We start from the raw sequence: 25,148 nt of genomic DNA, 5'->3' as shown, positions 1-25,148 counted from the left end.
GCGGTTATTGCTGACGAGCTTAGTCGCGCGGTCTACGACTGTAGACCAATAGTTTTTTGTCGTATAATACCGGATTTTGACAAAATTAACAAATTAATGGTGAATAACATGTTTATTTATGTCCGTACTTTGATATTCGATATGCTTTGTTCCTTGGCTGTTCTCATTTTGACAGTGGTAAAATTAAAAACGAGGTCATGATTTTTTGAGTCTTTATTCGCAAGTAAATGAAAATGGTCACAAAAATAAGCTCAATTTAGTAAAAAACACAAATATTTTTTATCTTTCAACTTCTAGAATGACCAATAGGGATGAATAGTAAAGAATAGAACTAGAAATTAAAAAAAGAACAAAACTATTAAATTATGGTAAAAGTGGCACAATTTTAGTCCGTCAAACATTCTGTGTAAATAATATTATCCCTGAGATGATATTTGCATGCAAATTTGTCACATCTTTGGCATGCCGTTCTTATTGACATATTGCAAATTCGTGCACAAATACAACATCGTCCCACGTAATTTGTTGGAATATTAGGGGAGGGGGTACGAGTTCTTGAACTCCGAGCAGTACGCGAGATCGTCGTCTAAGTTCTCTTAGAAGGGAAGGTATAGTTTATCCATATTCAATTTGGGTTTGATTAGTTCCCATGCTAAGTTTTCAATGAAGTCGCTTCTTGAAACTTTTTCGTTTATGTTATTAGCTTTATATACACAGCAGGCTACATATTAGCTTTATATATCCAACTAAAAACTGGAACGCCCTTAGTCGCGCGGTCTACGGTTGTAGACCAGTGCTCTTTGAATGATGGTAAAAAAAAAAATAATGCAAACAGATCGGCGGCGTTTAGCAAACTGAAGAGTAAGTTGGAAGTATTAGTGACAGCTACTAAGCGGGATGGGGGCGTATGTGCAGTTTTCTGCAATTAGCGACCACTTAAAGGAGAGTGGTCTACGATTGTAGATCGTGCAACTAACGGAGGGTTAAGTATATCAGCTTAAGAGAATGGACACTAAAAAGAAAAAAAAATGGTATAGCCATATAAGCAGAATAGGAGAAGGAAGACTGGTAAAGATAGCATGAGACGGATCACCAAACGGCCGAAGGAGTATAGGAAGGCCAAAGAAGAAATGGAGTGACAACCTGGATATCTGATGAGGCGGTATCCGAAGATGGAACAGGCGCGAGCCTATTAAGGAAGCAGGAAGAAGAGTTTGAATGAATGAGAGGAGGGAAACATTCAAACGGGGTTCAGAAGTGGTCTAGGAGTACGCGAAGCATCTTTCGCAACGCAGAATATATATGTATTTTTTGGACTACATAAAAGCTTTTGCATGTGCAATCACATATCACTAATAAGCACAGGAGTAGATGAAACGATTGATAATCAATTTATATTGGTCTTAATAGAATCACCTGTATTCTATTAAAATTGGTATCACATGTGTCTAACAATTTTTGTTATCTTCCTTAAGGAAAAAACTCTTTTACAAAACTGGTGTCAGTCAGTGGCGGATCTACGGCGGAATACAGACAAATTCAACAAAGTAAATCTGCTAGTTAGGAAAATTAAGGGAATTTAATGCACATAAGTTATTATTTAGGTCTTTTGTGTATTTAGCTTTTTTTTTGGTTAAAGTTTCATTGGAAATTTCCCCCGTCAGTCCCTCCCAAAGACAAATGTCTAGATCCCCCACTGGTATCAGGTGTGATGGATAATAATTAATGTCAATCTCATATGAGACATATTTTATTTGCTATATTATTCACTCTATTATACTGAAAATATTTTTTGTTGTAAATATTGCTTACACCCAGTTTGAAAAAATGTGAAAACGCTGAATTTATCAACGTCCGTCCGTAAACACAACTCCTCCATCACTATACCAGATAGAATGACAAATATTGTATCCGATAAAAGCTTGTAACCGAAGGGATGGATTAAATGTGAGACATTTGACCTAGGACTTCTGGTTTTAGAAAAGCAACCAGAAGTACTTTTTTCAAGTCGCCGAAGTAGTATAAGCGATATATTATTCAACGTGCCTTAGCAAGATGAGAACAATTGTATACTCTTGAGTTTTATATAATTTCCAGTGAAGAAGTTCTAACCGGAAGAGCCACATTATAGTTGCAGAAATTATATGTGACATATCAATCGAAGCCTATTGAAAACCTAGCATGAACCTTTATTTCCTGTTTTGAAGTCATTTCCATTTAAACTAAAAGTTTAACTGTAAACATAAGAAAGTATGACTGAAAGTTTAATAAAAATGACTCAACTGAGTGAAATCGTAAGTATATTAATCGACGCAAAGTTACACGAAGAGATCAAATATTAACTTCCGGTTCTACTTTCGGTCATTTTGGGTGACAACTTAGAACTTACAAAGTCCAGTTACTTGTATTTTATAGAAGAATAATTTTTACTGCTCTCTCAAATTCGATGGTGATTAGACCAAAAGAGTAGAAATTATACGCAACACTAACGTTCTTCCTGATTTCTAGCGAAGTTCAAAAACTTTAGATATTTACCATGACTTTCAAATTACATTTTAATGAGGCACACAATGCTTTCTTGAGTACATACAGACTAATTTCTTTATGCCCTAGTAAGGATTTTCTGTAACTAAGATTAAAGTTTCGTGTTTAATATTTGGAAGTTTACGGGAAAACTTCGGTCGAACAAATAATAGTTTCATTATTATTGCTCCATTTAGCTAAAATTGAAATCTCTTGTAGAATTAGAAGTGTACTGACTGAAATGTTCGTCAAGACATTAGTGAAATTAATAACTCCGAAATTATCTTTTAAGAGCTTAAACTAAAGATTATGCTTAACGAAATATACAATGAGGACGCTTAGATTGGAATAAATTCATGTTCTCAAAAATGGGCAATTTTAGAGAGAAATCCCGAAACAAGTCGATTTCTATTTTTAAATTATGATTTTTTGGCATATATCGACGTAGTTCATCTGGGCGTGATGACGTAATTGATGATTTTTTTAAATGAGAGTCGGAGTTGTGTGATAGGTATTAGGTATTACACTGATATTTGAATCAAACTGATATTTAAAAGGTTCTTTAAATGAAAATAATTTCTATCCTTGTAGTTTCGGTACTCGCCTGAAGGACCGCAAACAATTGGTGTCTTCTAACTGTATCTCATGGCGGAATCTTATTCTGATACTTATAATATTGGTAATAATAATAGTAATATATTTAATGCTATTTATCATTAAGTTGTTTTAAATGAAAACACTCTTAAATATTATTGAAGTCCTATGTAGAAATACTTATCGGATTTTCCGATAACTATTTATATGAAAGATAAATTTTCCGATTATATGAAAGATAACTAAACCAATATATTTTTGTTACAGTGCAGCCTCGATAAAACGGCTCTAGGTAGGTGCTTCAAATCTCGTCACAGCAACGAATCCCAGTGCCCGATGCTTTCTAACAAACACCCGACTTCTAAGCACTCAAGGGACCACCAAAAGCATCACAAGTCAACATTACTAAATACATTAAAAACGTCCCCAAGTACCACTAGTCATCAAAAGAAGCTGCGCTTCCAATTGGCCAAAGAAAGAAAGGCCAGTACGACATTAGGTAAGTGATATAAATTTAATTATAGACAAGGTTTTAATATTAAATATTAATATTACAGTCGAACCCGCTTATTAGAGTACCGGTTATAGGAATATCCCGGTTTAGGGAATATAAATACGAGGTCCCGAAACGTTTCCATTTACTCCTTAATAAATTTATCCGTTTATTGGAATACGTATTCATAAAACAATGCCGCTTATTAGAATATTTTTCAGGTCAGCGAATAAATTTTTACCTACAATTTAGAATTTCCTAAAATTTTAATTAAATTATGTCTTAAATTATGGTTTCTCGCCAAGGGCTTCGAAGGCCTGTAGTGCTGTTTTATTTATATTATTTGGGTTTGCCAGATAGGTAATAAATATTGTATTACGTTGTTATGAGTACCAATTCAATAGTTTACCGACAAATTCGGTCGTAAAATAATTTCCTTTTTTTACAAACTATACGTATTGCCAGCCACTTGCCTGTTATAAAATTTTTAAGAAACAGTTCGCCCATCCTAATCGCTTGTAAAGTTATAAAATGTTTTCGGGATGACCAAACCATTGTAAATTTTTCTAATTTTTATAAATCAGAGCAACAAAAGTGACTAGTATTTTATGTAACAAAAAACAAACTACAATTAACGATTATTTTTCAAGACTAAATAAGTAATTTTCTTATTAAGTATATTATGTATTTTTATACGAAAATATTTATATAATCTATATATTGCATACATTTCATATTAATTACTGTATGCATCCACATAATATAATGTAATTTGTTTTTTTAATAAATATGTTACGCTATTGTGTTATTGACATAAAAAGACCTATATACCGTAAAACCGTATATACCCTATTACACGAATATACAAATGTGTTGGATTCTTTCGACAACGAATATTTTATTGTGTAAAATATGAAGCACGAAAATAAATTGCAAATTATATTGCTGCTTATTGGAATAATTATTATTAGAGCCATTTACTTTCGTACTTCTTATGTTGCACACTGAAATATTCGTTGTCGCGATAATCCAAAACAGTCGTTTGTTGGTGGAATGAACCATACATATAAATATTAACATACTTTGTACTATTATTCGTATATTCGGTACACTTATTACGGCTAGCCACCAATGATCGGTTATTAGAATATCCCGGTTATAAGAATATTTTTGCTTGGCACGAAGGCTATTCCAATAAGCGGGTTCGACTGTAATTATTAAATCTACTCTAAACTATCAAACAACAGAGTGTGCGTATATCGAGCAAATAAAAAAATTAGCTGATAACTGTATTACCATTAAAAGAAAAATCACAATAAAACAACAACTCAATATTTTATCTTACACTAATAAGTCCCAGGCAAAGAATAGTATTATCGTTTACTATTCAACCTCTGTCTTTCAGTCCCACATTCAATCCTAGTGGCATTCAATCCTAGTGCATTAAAAAGACATCGGTTTAATCTACTTTTTTTAATCACTTTTATCTTTTTTAAGATAACAACCTTCTTCATTTCTTGTTGTTCTTTTCGGCCCAAGGTATCTATTCTTTTTAAGAATAAATACCTTGTTGTTGTGCCGTCACAACTCCAGGGGTGTCAGAACCGGATTCACTGTCCCCATCCCTCTTTTACGATCTCATATCAGTTCTCATCATCCCAACTCATTGCCACACAGTCGCCAATTTAACATTGCGACGACTTCTCAAACCTACTAGTGTTTCGTGCATTTGAGGGACAAACTTCATCCCTAGAACTTTCGTTTTAAATAACAGCAGCTTATTTATTTCTGGTTGATTGAGGGTCGAAATTTCACTACCATAAGCAACGACTTGGTGAATAATTGACGTACAGTCTTAGTTTAGATTGTCTTTTTAATATGTAGGCTTTTTGTCTTTTTAATCTTAGTAATATTATAAGATAATATAGTGCTCTATACCCAGCAGTTAGTCTTCATCATCACCATCTTTGGCTTTTACAACTCTTCGTGAGTCTTTGCCGCGTTTACTATCGTCTTCCATTGGTTCCGGTCCTGTGCAACTATTACCCATGGCCTGGCTTCCATATTCTCCAGGTCGTCTCTGACTGCATCTTTCCACCTTTTTCTAGGCCATCCTGCGACCGTGTGTTCTTTTCCAAAACACATTGGTAATCAATATTTCGTCATCAGTATTTCATACCACATGGCCTACTTACCATCTTCTTCTTTAAGTGCCATCTCCGCGGCGGAGGTCGGAAATCATCATAGCTATTCGTATTTTAGAGATGGCTGCTCTGAAAAGTTCATTTGATGTACATCCGTACCACTCTCTCAGGTTGCGCAGCCACGATATTCTGCGTCTCCCTATGCTTCTCTTTCCTTGAATCTTTCCCTGCATAATCAATTGGAGCAAGCTGTATCTCTCTCCATGTGTAATATATCCGAGATATTCCAATTTTCTTGTTTTGATGGTATTTAGGATTTCCATTTCTTTATTCATCCTTCTCAGAACCTCTTTGTTTGTAACGTGTTCTGTCCACGATATTTTCAGAATTCTTCTGTACACCCACAGCTCGAATGATTCTAGTTTTTTCATTGATACAGCATTCAAAGTCCAAGCTTTCATTCCATAAAACAGAGTCGAGAAAACGTAGCACCTAGCCAACCTAACTCTTAGCTCCAACTTCAAATCTCTTGTGCAGATTACTTATCATAGTCTATTGGCTTTTATGTATCTCACGATGTGTCTCTGCCCGAAGAGAGTGTCTATTTCATTGTTGTATCTGGTCCTCCATTCATTTGTCACACTGTCCCTGTAAAGACCACATGTAACAGTGAGGACGTTTGAGTTGGAATAAATTAATTTTCTCGAGAATGGGCGACTCTGGAGAGAAATCCCGAAACAGGTCTATTTTTATTTTTAAATTATAATTTTTTGGCAAATATACCATACTAGTGACGTCATCCATCTGGGCTTAATGACGTAATCAACGATTTTTTTAAATGAGAATAGGGGTAATATGATTGCTCATTCGAAAGGTTATTTAATGCTCTATTCACCAATATAAACATTAACATAATTATTTATACAGGGTGCCAAAAAAAATTTTGAATTAAATTAATAATTGAGACAAAAAGAAGAATGTACATAATTTATTTAATTCGAAATACCTTTTACTGTTATCTGAAAATAAGAAAAAATAAAAAAATATTTATTTGATAAATAAATATTGTTTTTCGCTTAAATTCAATATTAAAGCTGCCATTTCCACCTGCATCTTGTAACGTTCCCCAAAATGAGGGTGTTATTTGCATAATATGAAAAGGGAATTGAAATTTGACAAGATGTTGATATGTCATATAGGGGGATGTTACATAATGAAGAACATGGCCCCGGTCGCTACTGTCTCAGAGCTTTAAAAAGGGGTGGATTCTTAAAAGGTGTTATGATATACTCTTATTAGCTTAGAAAAATTAAAAAGATAGAAAAATCGAAATAGGGATGTAAAATAGAAAATAAAAAATATTGGGCGCCACTGTACCTTAAGGAACCAAATTGTATACAAAAAAACATATATTAAAAGAAAAATAGATAGCTGCATCAAAATAAATAGTCTCAGAAAAAATACATAATATACAAAATATTATAATGTAACTTACCTTATTTACTCTATACTCAATATTTTATACTTAATATTTTATACTCAATACTTTATACTCAATATTTTATACTTAGTCAATTTCTTTATTGTTCTTACGATGCAAGAGAAGGAAAGGAAATAATAAGATTTGTATTTTGCAAATCAAACATTATTTATTAAAAAAATCAAAGAAAATGAATTTCTGATCTCTCGATGTTACAGATTGAGATCCAGATTATCAAATAAAAAAAATGAAACAAAAAGTTCTACAAACACAAAAATAATACCTTTACGTATCACTGTCCTATTTTCTTCTGGTTGTTGGTTGATTTATAAGTCCCAGACGATATTTCACTACTCGAAAGTCACTTCACAATATTTACAGGTACAGCAAAAGTGCATAACGTTTATCCATAGTTTATAAAAAAAAAAGTTTTTATAGAAAAATTCAGCTTTCTACTCGAACAAAAATATTTTAGAACTCAATAGTCCTGTTGAATATTAAACGGGATCAAAATGAAATATATTAATATACTTCATGATTTGACTGTAATGTTTAACTTAGTAATGCAAAATGAAACTTCTAACTCCTACTTCCGGATCTGACTGCATAAAAAATTATTTAATACCAAAAGTGGTATGAAATCATATCGGCGATTCGCTTGAAAACAGCGAGAACGCGGTAGTCTACGCTTTGCTTAGACCATAATGGAACTCCAACACAAAAGCTTCTGCAGCAAGATTGCACAATAACTTCACCTTACACAAAGTAAACTGGTAACTTAAACTTTCAGGTACTGCAACACTGCATACCTCCCGAGGCTAACTCCTTAACAGAACTCTCCTGCTTCACGGCTTCCAAGGAACTCTTCTTCGAACCCTAACTCGATCCCCTCAAACAAACTATTTTCAAAATCAACGCCTTCTCAACATCAGAAGCCTTCCTCCCATTCTGACAGCCATCACCTAATCTGTCCAATAATGATCATTCAAAACATTTCCCTACCAATCGGGTAGCGAGAGAATCATGGTTAGGACATCCTACTGATCCATCATCATTCTTTTTCGCCAATAGAAAATCGCTGATTCTCCGTAAACAGGCTTATGATGCCCGCGAAGAAATTGCTTAGCTCAGACTCAATGGTCGAATCTGAAAACCCAACTCTTAACAATTTTATCGTCATTAGAGACGTTATCTCTACGAATGAAATTTATTAAATAAACACTTTCGACTCAAAGTGTAGATAAAAACAATCCACTGAAGGATTTATAGCTTTTAACTTCCTTGGCGGCGAGTTTCCACAAAGCATCGCTGAGACACTCAAAGACAATCACGTCATATTCTGCGTAAAAACAGACCATAAATGCGACTTTCGTGTGAATCAAGAAAGAACTGCGTAATACTTAACATTGTGGGAGCGTGAAATCGACAAACACACATCATGTGAGAGATCTGCTAGGAACTTACGATTCTTCGATACAATATACAGGGCGTAACGAAAGTGTTACATGTATAACTAGATCTAAATTTCAAATAACTTTGGTATACAAGGTGAAGTAAAAATACAACGAATTTTGGACCATTATAATCTTAGGAGTTTGAACATTTAATTTAAGTGAAAAGCAATGTTTAATTTTTAAATTAACATTTTTTCTATTTTCTGACAGCAGTATAATGTATTTTGCATTAAATAAATTACATACATTCTTCTTTTTGTCTCAACTAATTTAATTTAAAAAAGATTTTGGGCACCCTTAATAAATAATTATATTATTGTTTATATTAGTGAATAGATAATTAAATAACCTTTCCAATGATTTGATAAGTGAATAACTTTCCGAAGGTGTGATCATTAAGACATACGTTCGATCGGGCGGAGGTAAATTCCTCACCAACCAGTAAAAACATATAATCCGACAGGTATTTTCCTCACCAAATTTAAGGGTTCCTATTAATCCGGTAGGTATTTTCCTCACCAAATCATTCAGGTAATAAAATAAAAATATAGATGTAATTTAAGAATGATTATTATGAAAGCATCCAAAATCCGAATAAAAGACATTAAATTCCTTACATTATAATAATAGTTTATAATATAGATAATAAGCAAAATGTATAAATTATTATTTAATATTTACTATTATACTAAGAGACACACTTTACAAAATCCATTTCATTTGATTAGACTGATATTAATAAATTTTCTACATTTATTTTTCAATTTCAGTTTAACTCCTTTAGCTTTGATACGTTTAGCAATATGCAAACTATAAATTTTAACATACGTATATATCTGAAATTCTTTAATTTATTCTAAGAAGATATATATGGATGAATGCGTATTATAAAACGATGAACTAAAATGCGACTGAAAAGACTCGCAAGCATTCGTAGTACGAATAACAGAAGAATTTGCCTCTACTCACAAATATGGGGAGAATATGGTATTTTCGTCTACATAAGTTTCAACTAAATAATCAACATAATATTGTCTAAAATTTCAATTTCTGGTTTGCATGACATTAAATCAAACACAAAACAACCTGTACGTCTTCTGGTTTTATATATAATATGTAAGGCCAAAAGTCTGTTTGAGCCACTTACCTACTTCAGAATCATTTTGTATATTCTGATGTTAAATCAAGAGCCTGAATTTTTCTATACCAAGCTTGGTGTAGATGAAATCTACAACCATGTATTTCAGTGTTCGGACACATTTGAATGATTGCATTATGTATAGCCTTTTCAAAATCTACAAAAATTTTACTAGGATTGATTGGGGGGAGGGGCGATCAAAAATCTTCAAAAATTGCGTTACGTAATACGTGAACGCCCCATTACGGTGCGTTACATAGGGGGGAGGGCGGGGTCAAAAATCTTCAAAAATTGCGTTACGTAATACTTGAACGCCCCCAAACTCAATTTTGAAAGCTTTAAAAATTTCTGATTTTAATAAATAAAAAAATTGTTGTAAGTTTCTGTTTATTGTTTGGCAGTAAACAGTATATCTAATAAAGATATAATGCCCATATACATAATGCCCATTATAATGCCCATTACTTAACCCAAGACTAGTAAATAATTGCAAATAATATGTGGAAAAAATCAATGTTTTTAATAAGCTTTCTGCTAATAACTCCAAAAGTTTCCGTTTTATCAAAACAACTTTACTTAACAAAAATGTACCTTTTAAAAAAATAAACAAAAACGTGTTTTTAGATTTTCTTTAAGACCAATAGTAATCGAGCTATACTATATATGTTGGCTCTTCTTCGTCAAATGCTAAATATTGTAGTTTCAAAGTCAAAAGACGAGAAAACTATGCATTTTTCGAGGACAACTTGTTCAAACTAATTTAAAGTATTAAAAATATCTATCTCCAGAAATAAAAAAAAGTATCTAGCTTAAAAATTAAGTAACTTATAATGAAAAGAATGTCAGTCCCTATTTTTTGTGGCTAAAAGTCTTATATTTGTTTCACAACTAAACTAAATACAATTATTATCTTACTTTTGACACAGTTTATAAAGAGAAAATTTTCCCCCTTGGTTGTTTTTTGAGCACAGCTCTTCACAAATTCTTGAACCTCATCAATATTGGAAGGAGGTTGACCAGGCATCATTTTTCGTCGATAAATATATAAATATTTTCTTATGTAACTGACATCAATCGTAGTAATTGTTTCAGTCAAATTACCTGCAAGCCCTTAGCGTATAATTTTTGCTGGTTTTTCAGTTAGATTCTCTTCGGATTTACGTTTACAAGAGTTAGAAACAATTTTTAGATATATCTTCTGACGATCTGGTTCATGATTATGTTGTAGGCTACTTCAAAATATTGTAAAATTTGCACCAATAGTAAACAATATCGCATTACAAGTTGTTTTATTACACTTCCAGAACACTTCTTCACTTCTTAAAACTTTCATTTTATAAAAAATAAAATTTTCAAATACCAGTAAAAGTTTACCTCAATTACTTTCTATTAAACATGCCATTTTTGTCAAAATTCCAATTGTGACTCAAAATAAAATACTATAATCAATTAACTAATTATTATTACAGGTACCTACTGTAATTTTATAGTAGATAAATAATTCCGTGAATGCCTTTTAGTAAAATCTACCTGAAAGAACCATTTCGGTTTTGGTGAGGAAAATACCTGTGGGATTATGATATACCCTTCCAAACGCAGGTAAAAAATTATTTTGGTGAGGAAAATACACCCGCCGGTTCGATCTTATTGAAGGCTTTATATTTTTGGATACTACCATGTATTACGCCTTTTATTAATTTTTTGGTGCTCAAGTCAAACAAAAAACAGTACACGAATACTCTGGTGTTAGAGACCGTTGAATTTTTAAATGGTTCAAAAATATAAAGATAAAATTGGTCACACTAACACACAACGTTCCTTTAAGATAGTTGGGAAGGTATCGTGCGCTGGAGTATCTTAGCGTCCCACTTTCGCTAAAATCAGAAATTGAAATATGACTCTGACTGCGAGACTGTGCGCGACTATTAAAACCTTAACCCTTAAATACTGACATGCAATATCTCGAACCTCTCCGAAGATATATTTTGTTGTAAAACGTGTTTTATAAAAAATTTCTAGAACACCACCTGTATACTTTCAACTGCTGTGTAACTGTACCTGCTCCCAGCTGCTGAAGTTTTAGTATGGTTTGGTCGTTAAGCTACGTTGACGTAAGGGTATCTTGCTGAATGACGTACCGTATATGGCATATTTTACGTTTCTGTAGTTAAAAGCAATCCAGTTAGCATCCAGTAAAGCATTATTTCGCTATTAGTATGGCAGCACGTTCTTACAGTTGTTCTACTTTTAAGTGGAAAGCATGATTTTACTATTTTTGAGTTATCAGTACTCAATTTTTTTAATTGGCCGGCTTTTTGCAGAAAGGCAGAAAGGAACCAATCCACAAAAATAAAATTTTCTATTATACCGTTCTTATTGTTGTACGGGTCATACACTTCATTCCAAAAAAAGATCCAACCCAGTAGGTACTTCCTATCGCCATCTATAAACGAGCAAACCAAACCAACATATCAGTTTACTCGGAAAGTTGCCTGCAGACGGGATCCAAGCGGTTTGGTTCCTCTCTGCAAAACGACTGAACAGTCAGAGCTGGTAAGAAGAAACATAAAAACTCAAGGAAAAGCACGAAAATCATATAAAAAATTGGGAGATGCTTAGAAACCAGATGAAGAATGATATTAAACTGGCGAAAGATAATGAAACAATAGAGTGTCTAATATTTGATTTAGAAAAAACACGCCCATTATCACGGGGATTCTGTTGTATAAGAGAGAGACAAAATTGGTTGTATAATTTAGGCATTCACTCTGGTTCCATCAACAAAGGTCATTTTTACGTCTGGACGAAAAACGAGGCAGGACGCGGAGCCCAAGAAATTGGTTCATGCTTAATAAAGTATATTAAAAGAAAATGCCCGGTGGTTTTGTATTCATACACATGCCTGAGTTTCATCCATTGTGGCTTTAATGAGTCTTATTAGCTTGTGTGGGATTGCCAATTCAGCCAATATATAGTATAGTTTGTTCCTTTTGACTGAGTCTAGACTTTTCAAAATTTCGCAGGGACTAAAGCAGGGAGATGAGCTGGCCCCAACATTGTTTAACCTGGCACTGGAGTATGCGGTTAGGCAAATGCAAACTGGTTGAGGAAACCTACTGACCAACCGAACGGTTCAACTGGCCGCTTATGCTGATGATATTAATATTATGAGTAGAACATCAACAAGAGCACACGAAACATACGCAGAGTTAAAAACACAAACAAAAATGCTAGGTCTGGAAATTAACACAAAAAAAAACAAAAATAATAACTCAGACGAGAAGAAATATAGTCTCACGAAACATTATACATGAAGATGACATTGAAACGGTTGGAAAGTTTACATAACTGGGAGTAGAAATATATGCCGACGGATCAGAAGATAGAGAAGTACGGAAGAAAATAACGCAGGCAAACAGAGCTTATTTTGCCCTCTCCCATATATTTCGGTCTAAAAGTGTCCACCAAAAATACAAAGATGAGAATCTATAAAACTTTAATTCGACCAATAACATGCAATGGCAGTGAAGCCTGGGTCCTGAAAGAAATATCCAAAAACAAACTCGACACATTCGAAAGGAAAGTACTGAGGAGAATACTGGGACCTGTGAGGGAAAGCGGAACCTTCAGAAGTCGATGCAACAACGAACTTTATCAACTTTATAAGGAAGCACCCCTGTCAGACTTTATTAGAATACAAAGATTGCAACGGGCCCGACATTTCATAGGAATGAGAGAGGATAGGCTACCAAAAAGAGCACTGAATGCTGGAATATAGGGAAAGAGACCGGTTGGAAAGCCAAGAAAGCGCTGGGAAGACACAGTAAACAGCGACGCACAAACCATTTTAGGAGTCCGTGTATGGAGAAGAGCATCCACAGACAAGCAAGGGTGGAGGCAAAAGTTAAAGGAGGCCAAGGCTCAATTTGGGCTGTAGTGCCGTAGAAGAAGAACCCACATAATACTATAAATTTTCATATTTGTAAATATTTTTTTATTTGTTAATATTTATATTGCATTTACATTTTTAAAACCTATGTATGTTCTAAGTTTAAACTATTTTTGATCTGAATTGAACTTTCTATTATCATCAGAACTTTAACATCAATTTACTCAAGAATACGATTTTGGGGTTGGTTCCTTTCTACAAAAAGCCGTCCAATTGAGTTTATAAATGATTTTGTAACAACTGTTTTAATATTATGCATGCGTTCATTCGCAGTTCAAGTTTATTTTATTTGGAGCCGTTTTTTATTCTACAGCAATGTGAAGAATCTTTCCGTATTCGATGTAAAATACAAATTCGACAAATTCATATTCGACAAAGGATAATAGGCAACGGCATAATATACCGCATGTCGGAATCTACGTCTTGAAACATCCATGTCATTAGTTAAGGGTTAAATGAAAAATGTGTACTTTGAATTTTAATAGTCTACTAAAAAGTCATCAAAATGAACATTGAAGTATTTTTATGTTTGTAACCCAAATATAATATTTTAACTCTATTTTTTATATTATCTACATTTCTCATACATAATTCTTGTTCATAGGTATAATAATGAGTGCTTTCACCTTTTGCTGGCTGCCGTTTTTTGTTCTGGCCCTCGTGAGGCCATTTCTGGAAACAACCAACGCTTTGAAGACGCTAGCAACTTTGTTCCTATGGTTGGGTTATGCCAACAGCTTGCTTAATCCTATAATTTATGCTACCCTGAATAGGGACTTTAGGAAACCTTTTCAAGTAAGTATATCTTAATATGTTACTGAGTCATTGTTCCTGTACTCTGTTTTTAAACCAGGAGGGGTAATTCAAATTTACCGCGCGTAATGCTTGTTTGAAATGTGTCCAACCTCACGCAAATTTATTCCACTGTTATGAAATTTTCATAGTGTTGACATTTATGAAATTTTGACACTATTCATTTCATAGTATCTATAGTTAAGTTATATTCGCGATTTTTTGTGTGTTTCTGCGTTACTCTTGTAACAAACACAGTTGTTTGTTTAAAGGTTTTTAGCAACGTATTAGTATAATATGTATTTATGGATTACCGTCGAAGACTGATATGATCAACAAAAAAAGAAGATGTGTTTGGTGATTTTTCTAGTGAATTTCTTGGATGTGAATCTGTCTTTGTAGTTTACTCCTCCTGGTTTAAAAACAAGGCACAATAATCTAGTAAAATCATATAATAAGTATGAATAGTATTATGCACAGTGCCATCAACATACTGCGATGGTAATTTGAGAAAAACGTGTCTAAAATTGTCAAGTACTGCATAATATTATGTATTTTTAATGTCTTTTTAAACGTTTTAAGGAACATTTACCATTATTGTAAAGTGAGAAACTCTGTATGTGAAGCACGTTAGGTATTTAAAATATTTTTGCAAAATTGTGGCTTCAAAATCTAGTTGCGGGCGACCAGAATATAAATATTATATTCTCTGAAGTATGAATTCTTCTTTGTAGGTTATTTGTAATACGCAGGTTATCCAAAAAGTACGTTACATTTTGGAATAGAAAACATTAACAATTACAAGAAAAAGATTTTATTACCTACATTTAAAAGGGACACAAAGGGTTTGAGGGGAGGGGTGGGGGGGTAGATCAATGTGTGGGGCGCCAGAAATATTACTGCCTAGTTGGGTTCAACATGTAAATCCGGCCCTGGTTCAATGCTATCCTTTCAGTAGCCCCGCATCATCATCAAAGCGCTGCGTTGAAACCAGGTCTCTGTCCGGACTATACGGCGGATGAGGAAACACCTCCCTTTTGAATAGAAGAGACAACTTCATCAGACACAATCCTTGGCCGTCCACTTCGTTCAGCATCGTGCACATTGATTCGGCCATTTTTGAATTTAATGCACAATTGACTCATTCCACCTTCAGTGATCACATTGGTCCCATGAACAGCACAAAGTAACGCGCACAAACCTTATGGAAATTAGGTCCCAGTGCATTTCGTTGATACTTTTGAAATACTCTTTGAAGCATCCTGATAAAAAGTTCTAATTATAAGATTTAGTGGGTATTCCAATTCCCTGAGTTACTGGTAATCTGGCAACATGTAGAAGTTTGGATCAAGGAACAGTACTAGTAGTCTAGGATTTTTTCCTGGCTATCCAATGGCGACCTTTACTTTGACCTTGACCTTCAACTGACGTCATCTTCCAGAGTTTCGAAGGTTTTCGGCATTAAATTGATATAAAGAGATTACTCACGGGTTTTTGGGATCGCTAAACACGAATATGCCATCAGAATTGACCTTCGGAGAACGTGGTGGCCAGGGCCACTGCAAGGGACGTCATCTTTTAGAGTTTGGATGGTTTTCGGCATTAAATTGATGCAAATGAATTACTGGAGGGTATTTTGAGGTCGCTAAACACTAATATGCCACCAGAACCGACTCCCGGAGCACCTGGTTTCCAAGGTAAACGAAAGGCGCTCCTGGAGTTTCGAGGGTCTTTGGTACTACATTAATGCAAACGGATTAGTTATAGGTTTTTGGAGTTGCTGAACATGAATATGTGATCAGAACAGACTCACGAGCACCTGGTGCCTAAGACAGGTTATCTTCTGGAGTTAAAAACCTAAGAGTAATCCATTTGATTCCTCCATTTGATTCCTCCGAAACTCCAGAAGATAAAGTGTCTTAGGCACCAGGTGGTCCTGTGTCTGTGCTGATCACGTATTCGTGTTCAGCAATTCCAAAAACCTATAACTAATCCGTTTGCATTAATGTAGTACCAAATACCCTCGAAACTCCAGGAGCTTTTTCATTGACCTTGGAGACCAGGTGCTACGGGAGTCGGTTTTGGTGGCACATTCGTGTTTAGCAACCTCAAAAAACCCTCCAGTAATTTATTTGTGTCAATTACATGCCGAAAACCATCGAAGCTCTAGAAGATGACATCCCTTGCAGTGGCTCTCGCCACCACGTCTTCCGGAGGTCAATTCTGATGGCATATTCGTGTTTAGCGATTCCAAAACCCATGAGTAATCTGTTTATATCAGTTTAATGCCGAAAACCCTTGAAACTCTAGAAGGTAACGTCCGTTGAAGGTCAAGGTCAAAATAAAAGTCGCCATTGGATAGCCAGGAAAGAATTGTAGACTACTAGTACTTTTTCTTGATCCAAACTTCTACATGTTGCCAGACAACCAGTAACTCATGAAATTGGAATACCTAGTAAATCGTATAATTTTCCGAGTTTGTGCCTCTATATCTTGAAAATCCTCCATACGATCGAGATGTGCCGATGAGAATTTTTTATCAGGATGTTTTAAAGTGTATTTTCCCAAAGTATGAACGAAATCCACTGGGACCTAATTTCCGTAAGGTTTGTGCGGGGTACTTTCTCGCTAAATTTCAATTGGCTTGTTGTTTTTAGCCAACAAGAACCATATTATCGCACCTCACAACTGGCGGGGTTTTCGATCGCGGCACACATTTTAAACAACTGTTCTAAAATAACTAGAAGAGACAGTGACTTCGCGCTAGCACGGCCGGACAGCTATTAACCGGAGGAACGCCACGTGCTAAGATGGCCGCGCTAGCCCAATCCCTATGAGTCTACAGATCAAAACATACAAAATTTCTGGATAGCCTTCATAAATTGTTTTTCATCGATTAAAATATTTTGTTTTGTCCACCTATAAATTTGCGCTTTATGTTTAAAACAAGCGATAATTCAAACATAATGCGTTTATTGCTAACAATTTATCCGGCTCGTTTGTCTATAAAATTATTTCCACAAAGCGGAGCCTAATGAATCCTGACTTTTGCAACGTGTACAAAGCTTTTTCAACTATGTATCTATCCGATAGTGTTTCAAATACTCGAAATACCTGTTTAATGCGGATATTTTTTGGATCGTTTATTAAAATCCAACAATTGTTTTAAATGTGTATCTATTGTAAATTAAATTTAAGCTGTAATTACAAATACAATTTAAAATACATAAAACAACTGCTCTAGCAGAGCATTCTTTACATAATACTAGTAGGCCAACCAAGTTAGGTTTTTACTTGACATAACGGAAAAGACGAGGTATAACATTTGAAATGTGTAGTACGAGATATTACAAAAAGACTATCATCTTGGGATTCATCAATTTTTTAGTGGAACAGTTTTTAAATAAACAATCAAAACGTCAAACTAAGTTTTTTGCTCATAACTTAAAAACTTGTTTATTTAGAGATTTGACGTCCACAGGTCCACAGGTCACGTCGAATGAGATACGCTAAATAAAAATCGGTTAATAAACAAAAAAGTCATTGCAAAACGGACGACAAAATCGCTGTTTTTGAATATTGTTAATAACAACTTTATTGTTTATTAAAATATGTCTAAATATACCTAAACTTGAGGGCATTACGGTGTGTGACTGGTGTGCAAAAAATGGTCCAGATCTGTTAAATAGTTTTTGCAAAATTGAATTTGTTTATAAAATTTTTTGAAAAACGAGCTAATTTCTGAGGCTGGTCCAGTTAATATGGATGAATGTGTCTCAATAGTCCGGGGCTCATTTCCTTCGTAAAGATGTATATTAACAGCCTGTGAAAAAAAAATTAAAAAAAAATTACATGCACGTACTCAAAATTATTTGTTAATAAATAGCAGTTTTTAAGCTTATAAACAATTACAATAATTTCGTAGAAATTAGATTAAATTAAATGGCAATACAAAATACGGAAAGCTGATTAAAATACACAACTTCGAAAAAAAAAATTTTTAGGTCCTACGACCCTTGGGGTCTGAGATGGTCCCCTTTTTTGAAAAAATCACTGTTACGTTACTTAACAACAATAAGAGTTGAAATTAACCAATCTTTTATAAGAAAAGTCAATGTTTTTAACAAAGTTTTTAGCAAGAAAAAATGTTAAAAATTGTTTAAAAAGGAGTGTTATAAACAGAGAGTATTTTGTGTTCCGACTAAAGTAAAAAATAGCGGGCGTAGTCGACTGACTGAATCGTGGGCACGGCTGCTGGCTGGCGAGTGCCAGCAACCCCTAAAATTACGTTATACTGACCACAAAAATCAACTTCACGTTGAATGACAAATTTTGGCCATTCCTTATGTTTTCGAGGTCACTGAATCCGAATATGGAGTATATTTTTTTCTAGAGTTAGTGGAACATGTTCAAAAATCAAATTTTATGCAAAAATGCGAAAAATAAATTTTGATGATTTTTCAACTTTACCTCGCTGTATTTTTGGTCGCTGTAAATATTTCCTTTTAAAAATTTTATTGTGTCATCTTTGAAGCATTTAGATAACAATGAGGTTTGTCCAAAATAATTAAACACATTAAAAGAGAAGTTGTTAATTTTTAAACATTTTGTCGTCAGATTTCGTTAGTTTTATGTTTACTTAAAAAAGTTGAGTGATAAACTTTTTAGTTTATAATTTTAACCAATACAGCAATAAAATATGATTCATTAAGAAGTTTTCCAAAAAAATTTAATTCAAAATATGCAATAGGAAAAATGTTATGTGACTTTATAGACGAGCGGCGCACTCCAAAAAAAGCTTATTTCTCGAGATACTGACCACGGTGTGGTGAATGGCTAATTTTGGTCATACTTTATATTTTTGATGGTGCTGAAAACGAAAATTAGGGTTGTTTTGAATTTTGCGTGGGGGAAAATTGTCAAAATCGCAGTTTTACCCTAAAAATAAAAAAAAAAATAAAATCACGTTTTTTTGCGTTTAACTCGCTACAACTCAGTTCCATTTTAATATTTTTTTCTGAAATTTTTATTGTATATATTTCTCATCTTTCTGAAGACAATGGGATCTGCTTCAATCTTTCTTTCTTACTATAAAAAAAAAAAGTTATAAATTGTTTGAAGTAAAAGGTAGATTTTTGAATTGCAAAGTTTAATCGCAAAAGCTGAGTGACAAAATTTGAAATTTAGCTGTTTAATCAAGTTTATGTTAAAATCTAGAGTACAAGGAACAAAGTGTTTTATACAAAAAAAAAAAAAATGGTGTAACTTTTAATTTTAAGAAAAACGTGATTTTATTATTTTTTTATTTTTTAGGGTAAAATTGCGATTTTGACAATGTTTGGCCATCTAAAATTCAAAATAATTTCATTTTCGTTTTCAGCACCATCAAAAGCATAAAGTAAGACCAAAATTAGCCATTCACCATACCGTGGTTACTATCTCGAGAAATAAGCGCTTTTTTTTGGGGAGTGCCACTCGTCTATAAGGTCGCGTAACTTTTTTCCTGTTGCATATTTTGTCTTGAAATTTTCCAGAGAACTCTTCATGGCCTATGTTTTACTGCTGCGTTGATTAAAATTATAAACTAAACAGTTTGTCACCCAAATTTTATAAGTAAACATGAAACTAATGAAATCTGACAAAAATTGTTTAAACAATTTTTCTACCGCGGTACTTCTTGGTAACCCTGGATTTGTTATTAGGATTTTTTTTTTTAGTAAGATTGTGCAAAAAAAACGAATCGGAATAATTAACCTAATGGGGTCGTCGATACAGCCTGGACTACACACGGATTCAAAATAGAGCGCCCGGAAAAAATGGCCTATACCTATCGGGTTCTAATGTACCAAGTTTACTAATACAAGTGTCATTCTAATTTCTAGGTCAACGTTGCCAGTTCAACGAAAATATTATATCAAACTAGGTAAAAACGGGGCTGTGCGACAAACCGCATTTTTTAATATACTAAAAACTAAAACAATTGTAATTTTCCGTCATCTCAATTAAGTATCCATACATTGATTCGTGTTTTATTATAATTTATGAAAATATTTCAATTCAAAAATATTGATAGATAATAAATCTTGACATGACTTTAAATTATTATGTTTAATGTCAAATCGATAGGTGTGATTGTTTCCTCGTAAATTGTAGGACAAATCTGCATTAAGTTGTGTAGAATAAATAAAACACACTGGAAAAATTAAAAATTTAATTTGAAATTAATACAAAATGAATAACTTTTACAGTGAACAAGTGTGGATTTTAAATATATGTATTACAATTCGAAATATACATTTTAAACTTTATTTTTTTGCATTTAGATTTAGTGCAATTCCGTTATCTGTGATGGCAACAACGACGTGATTCACGAACAATGATTGTCAGTCTGAACACAGGTTTACATTGGAAAAAAAAAGTGTACCAGTTTTATATGACGCGAAGTGTACCACATTAAAATAATAATATTTATCTTATTTTCATTGCAAAATTATCCAAAACAAAGCAGCTAATGGGATGTATAAAACTTTTTTGAAGTGGCCTTTTTATTGTTATTTTTTAAATTCATTTATTTAAGATATAATTCTACTAAATAAATGTGCAACAGAATAATATTCATAAAATTCAAGTTTCTACCAAAATATATATAATGTTAAGTTTCAAATCCGGTATACTGTCAATGTTAAAAATGAGCTGCAACGGTCTAGCGGATGGTATTGTGCGAATTTCTTCTCATTCGGCTACGCCCACTATTTTTTTTTACTTTAGTCGGAACGCAAAATACTCTTTGTTTATAACACTCCTGTTTAACCAATTTTTAACATTTTTTCTTGCTAAAAACTTTGTTAAAAACATTGACTTTTCTTGTAAAAGATTGGTTAATTTCAGCTCTTATTGTTGTTAATTAACGTAACAGTGATTTTTTCAAAAAAGGGGACCATCTCAGACCCCAAGGGTCGTAGGACCTAAAAATTTTTTTTGCAGTTGTGTATTTTAATCAACTTTGCGTATTTTTTATTGCCATTTAATTTGATCTAATTTCTACGAAATGATTGTAATTGTTTATAAGCTTAAAAACTGCTATTTATTAACAAATAATTTTGTGTACGTACATGCAATTTTTTTTTACTTTTTTTTTCATAGGCTGTTAGTATTCATCTTAACGAAGGAAATGAGCCCCGGATTATTGAGATACATTCAGCCAAGTTCACTGGACCAGCCTCAGAAATTAGCTCGTTTTTCAAAAAAATTTATAAACAAATTCAATTTTGCAAAAACTATTTAACAGATCTGGATTATTCTTTGCCCACCATTCACACACCATAATGCCCTCAAGTTTAGGTATATTTAAACATATTTTAATAAACAATAAAATTGTTATTAACAATATTCAAAAACAGCGATTTTGTCGTCCGTTTTGCAATAACTTTTTTGTTTATGAACCGATTTTCATGTCGCGTATCTCATTCGAAATATCTTTTTTTTCTGAAAAAGTTACCTGTGGACGTCAAATCTCTAAATAAACAAGTTTTTAAGTTATGAGCACAAAACTAAGTTTAACGTTTTGATTGTTTATTTAAAAATCGTTCCACTAAAAAATTGATGAATCCCAAGATGGTAGTATTTTTGTAATATCTCATATTACACATTTCCACTGTCAAACCTCGTCTTTTCCCATATGTCGAAAAACCGCTTATTTTTTACTAACTTGATTGATCTATAGGGCCGTCCGATCAGTACTTGGCCTTCAACAGAAAAACGAAAATTTCGGAAAAGTAGTGATTTATTTCTGAACTTAGTCTCCTTTTAGCTCGATACACCTGACTCGAAGACTGATTCGTCTTCTTTAACCCGTCTAAAAGATACGTTTTATCGAGTTCTGCAAAGTAGGCTTCCGTGGCGGTCATGTACTCCTCATTTGAGGGAAATTTCTGCCCTTCGAGTGACTTTTTCAAGTTTGGAAACAAAAAGAAGTTGTAAAAGAGAATTAGTAATAAAGGAGTTGTAAAGGTAAATCTGGAGAATACTGCAGACGGGACAGCACTTCGTAGCCCAATTTGACCATGGCAACGGTGGAGGTGTGAGGGTGTGAGCCGGTGTGATATAATGGTAAAAGAGTACTTTTCTTCCCCAGTGGTAATCCCATAAAAGGCACATCGGCATCGATAAACGGTCGGCTTGTGTGAAATGTCCCGTTCTCAAATAGAGGGTGATTGATTAGTGGGATAAAGCTCAATAGATTCGCTATAGTAATACATAGCAATAAAAGTTAATAACAAAAATTGTAGCCAACTTTGAGCTTCACATTACAAAATTACTTAGAATGTTACAGGTTGCTCGATAACACAGTGGCAGACTAAATTAAAGTTTTTTTTTTAAATGGAACACCCTATATTTTATTTTATATTCGAAATTATGTTAACTTCTCCATCACAAAAATATAAAGGTTTGTTATGTTATACAGGGTATTTACAAATCGTAACAAGTTCAACTCCCTGTATAATTAAAAATAAGCACAACAGCAATGGTTTATTAATGCCATATTTTTTATTTATTGACAAAATTTTCAAGAATTATTAACATTGCTAATTTTCTTTATATCAAATACAGGGTGAGTCAAAACGCAAGTACATTATTTTCTCAATAATATTAAAAGGAACATCCTGTATTTTATATCATTATTAAAAAGTAACATTACCGTACTTTAATTTTTATATAACATTCCCTATGTCCAAATTTATTAGTTTTCGAGATATTTTCATTTTTCAGAGCAAATTATTTGAGGTGTATAAATTTATCTAAATTTTAAGTAACCCTTGACTGAATTGACAATTGACGATTACTGCTTATCAATTTGGTAATCAATGTAACAATGTAGCAAATAAAGAAATAAAAATAATTTATTAGTAATACATTTTACAAAAAAAACACAACCACAACATGCAACATTTTTGAAACAAATAAAAACTACTTTTTTATGTAAATACAACAAATAAAGAAAGAAAATTAGTAATAAATTTTACAAAAAAACACACAAACACAAATTACATTTTGTGAAGAAAATTTAACACTACTTTTTTATGTAAATGTAACAATGTAACAAATAAAGAACGAAAAATAATTTATCAGTACATAATATATTTTGCAAAAAAACATGTTTGAAAAAATTAGAAGCTACTTTTAATAAAATATTTTTAATATTTAATTACATAAGGTGTTCAAAATTACCTCCTAACACATTTATGCACGCCTAAAAACGATCATTGAATGAGCTACTTACTCTACGAAGCATTTGTAAATTAACAGATCTAAATACACTTTGTATTCTATTTTTTATCTCATCCCTTGTTGGAGGTTTTTTATAAACTTCGTTATTAACGTAACCCAAAAAAAATCAGTCCAGTTTATTAAATTCTGGTGATTTGGGTGGCCACGCTACTGGTCCATTGAAAAATGAAAATATCTCGAAAACTGATACATTTAGACATAGGGAATGTTATCTAAAAATTAAAGTAAGGTAATGGCACTTTTCAATAGTGATATAAAATACAGGGTGTTTAATTTAAAATTACTGAGCAAATAATGTACTTGCGTTTTGACTCACCCTGTATTTGATATAAAGAAAATTAGCAATATCAACCCTTCTTGAAAATTTTGACAATACGTAAAAAAATATGGCATTAATAAACCATTGCTGTTCTGCTTATTTTTATTTATACAGGGAGTTGAACGCGTTACGATTTTCATATAAAATTTTTTATAACTTTGTAAATACCCTATATAACATAACAAACTTTGATATTTTTGTGATGAAGTTAACAGGATTTCGAATTTAAAATAAAATATAGGGTGTTCTATTAAAAAAAAAACATAATAATTTTGGTCTGCCACTGTGTTATCGAAAACCCTGTGAATATTCTAACTAATTTTGTAAGTGAAGCTAAAAGGTGGCTAAAATTTTTGATATTAACTTGTATTGCTATCTATTACTATAGCGGATCTATTGAGCTTTACCCCACTAATCAATCACCCTGTATAGTAGAGATGTTGAAAAAATATCTATTCGTTACAATGTACTCGTTACTTCGATTACTTCGTACCAATCGTATCAGAGCGAGTAACGACTATTGTATCTACAACCAGTACACTTGATTACTTTCTACCAATCGTATCCCAGCGAATAACGGACGGGACCGGTATTTTGCGAGTGTTATCGAACATCGTTATCGGTATTAAGTGTTTTAAGGTTGTGAGGGTTAGGAGAAGATAGAAGATAAAACAGAGGGAGGTATAATGGTATACGTAAAATATGTAATGTATGTCAATTATAAAGATCGAATGCGAGAACCCTATATTTTTATCTAGATCTATATCTAGACCTATACAAAATACCTACCTACTGGGAAATACGATTCTCGAAATAATTACCGGTACTCAAATACAAAAGTAAGAAAAGTAATCATAGTAATCAAATCATTTTTATGAGAAATACGATTCTTGGTATGATTACCGATACTTAAAAAATAAAAAAGTAACAACATTAATATGTAATAGTAATCAAATCATTTTTATCCCTTAAAC

General features: G+C 33.0%; 1 protein-coding gene across 2 annotated transcripts in view; it reads left to right on the top strand.

The window, feature by feature from the left end:
- LOC114326786 (5-hydroxytryptamine receptor 1-like) overlaps positions 1–25,148 on the top strand; it is a 2,054,074-nt gene that overhangs the window by 1,786,797 nt on the left and 242,129 nt on the right. For both annotated transcript variants that reach the window (XM_050642977.1, XM_050642978.1), the window contains 2 exons: positions 3,385–3,616; positions 14,380–14,570. In XM_050642977.1, coding sequence (XP_050498934.1) covers positions 3,385–3,616; positions 14,380–14,570 — 423 coding nt within the window. The remainder of the gene's footprint in view (positions 1–3,384; positions 3,617–14,379; positions 14,571–25,148) is intronic.

Source organism: Diabrotica virgifera, chromosome 2 (genome assembly GCF_917563875.1).
Source record: "Diabrotica virgifera virgifera chromosome 2, PGI_DIABVI_V3a".
In the NCBI taxonomy this organism is placed as follows: Eukaryota; Metazoa; Arthropoda; class Insecta; order Coleoptera; family Chrysomelidae; genus Diabrotica; species Diabrotica virgifera.
Note: the sequence above shows the minus strand (reverse complement) of the source record. Positions and strands in the feature narration are given on the sequence as shown.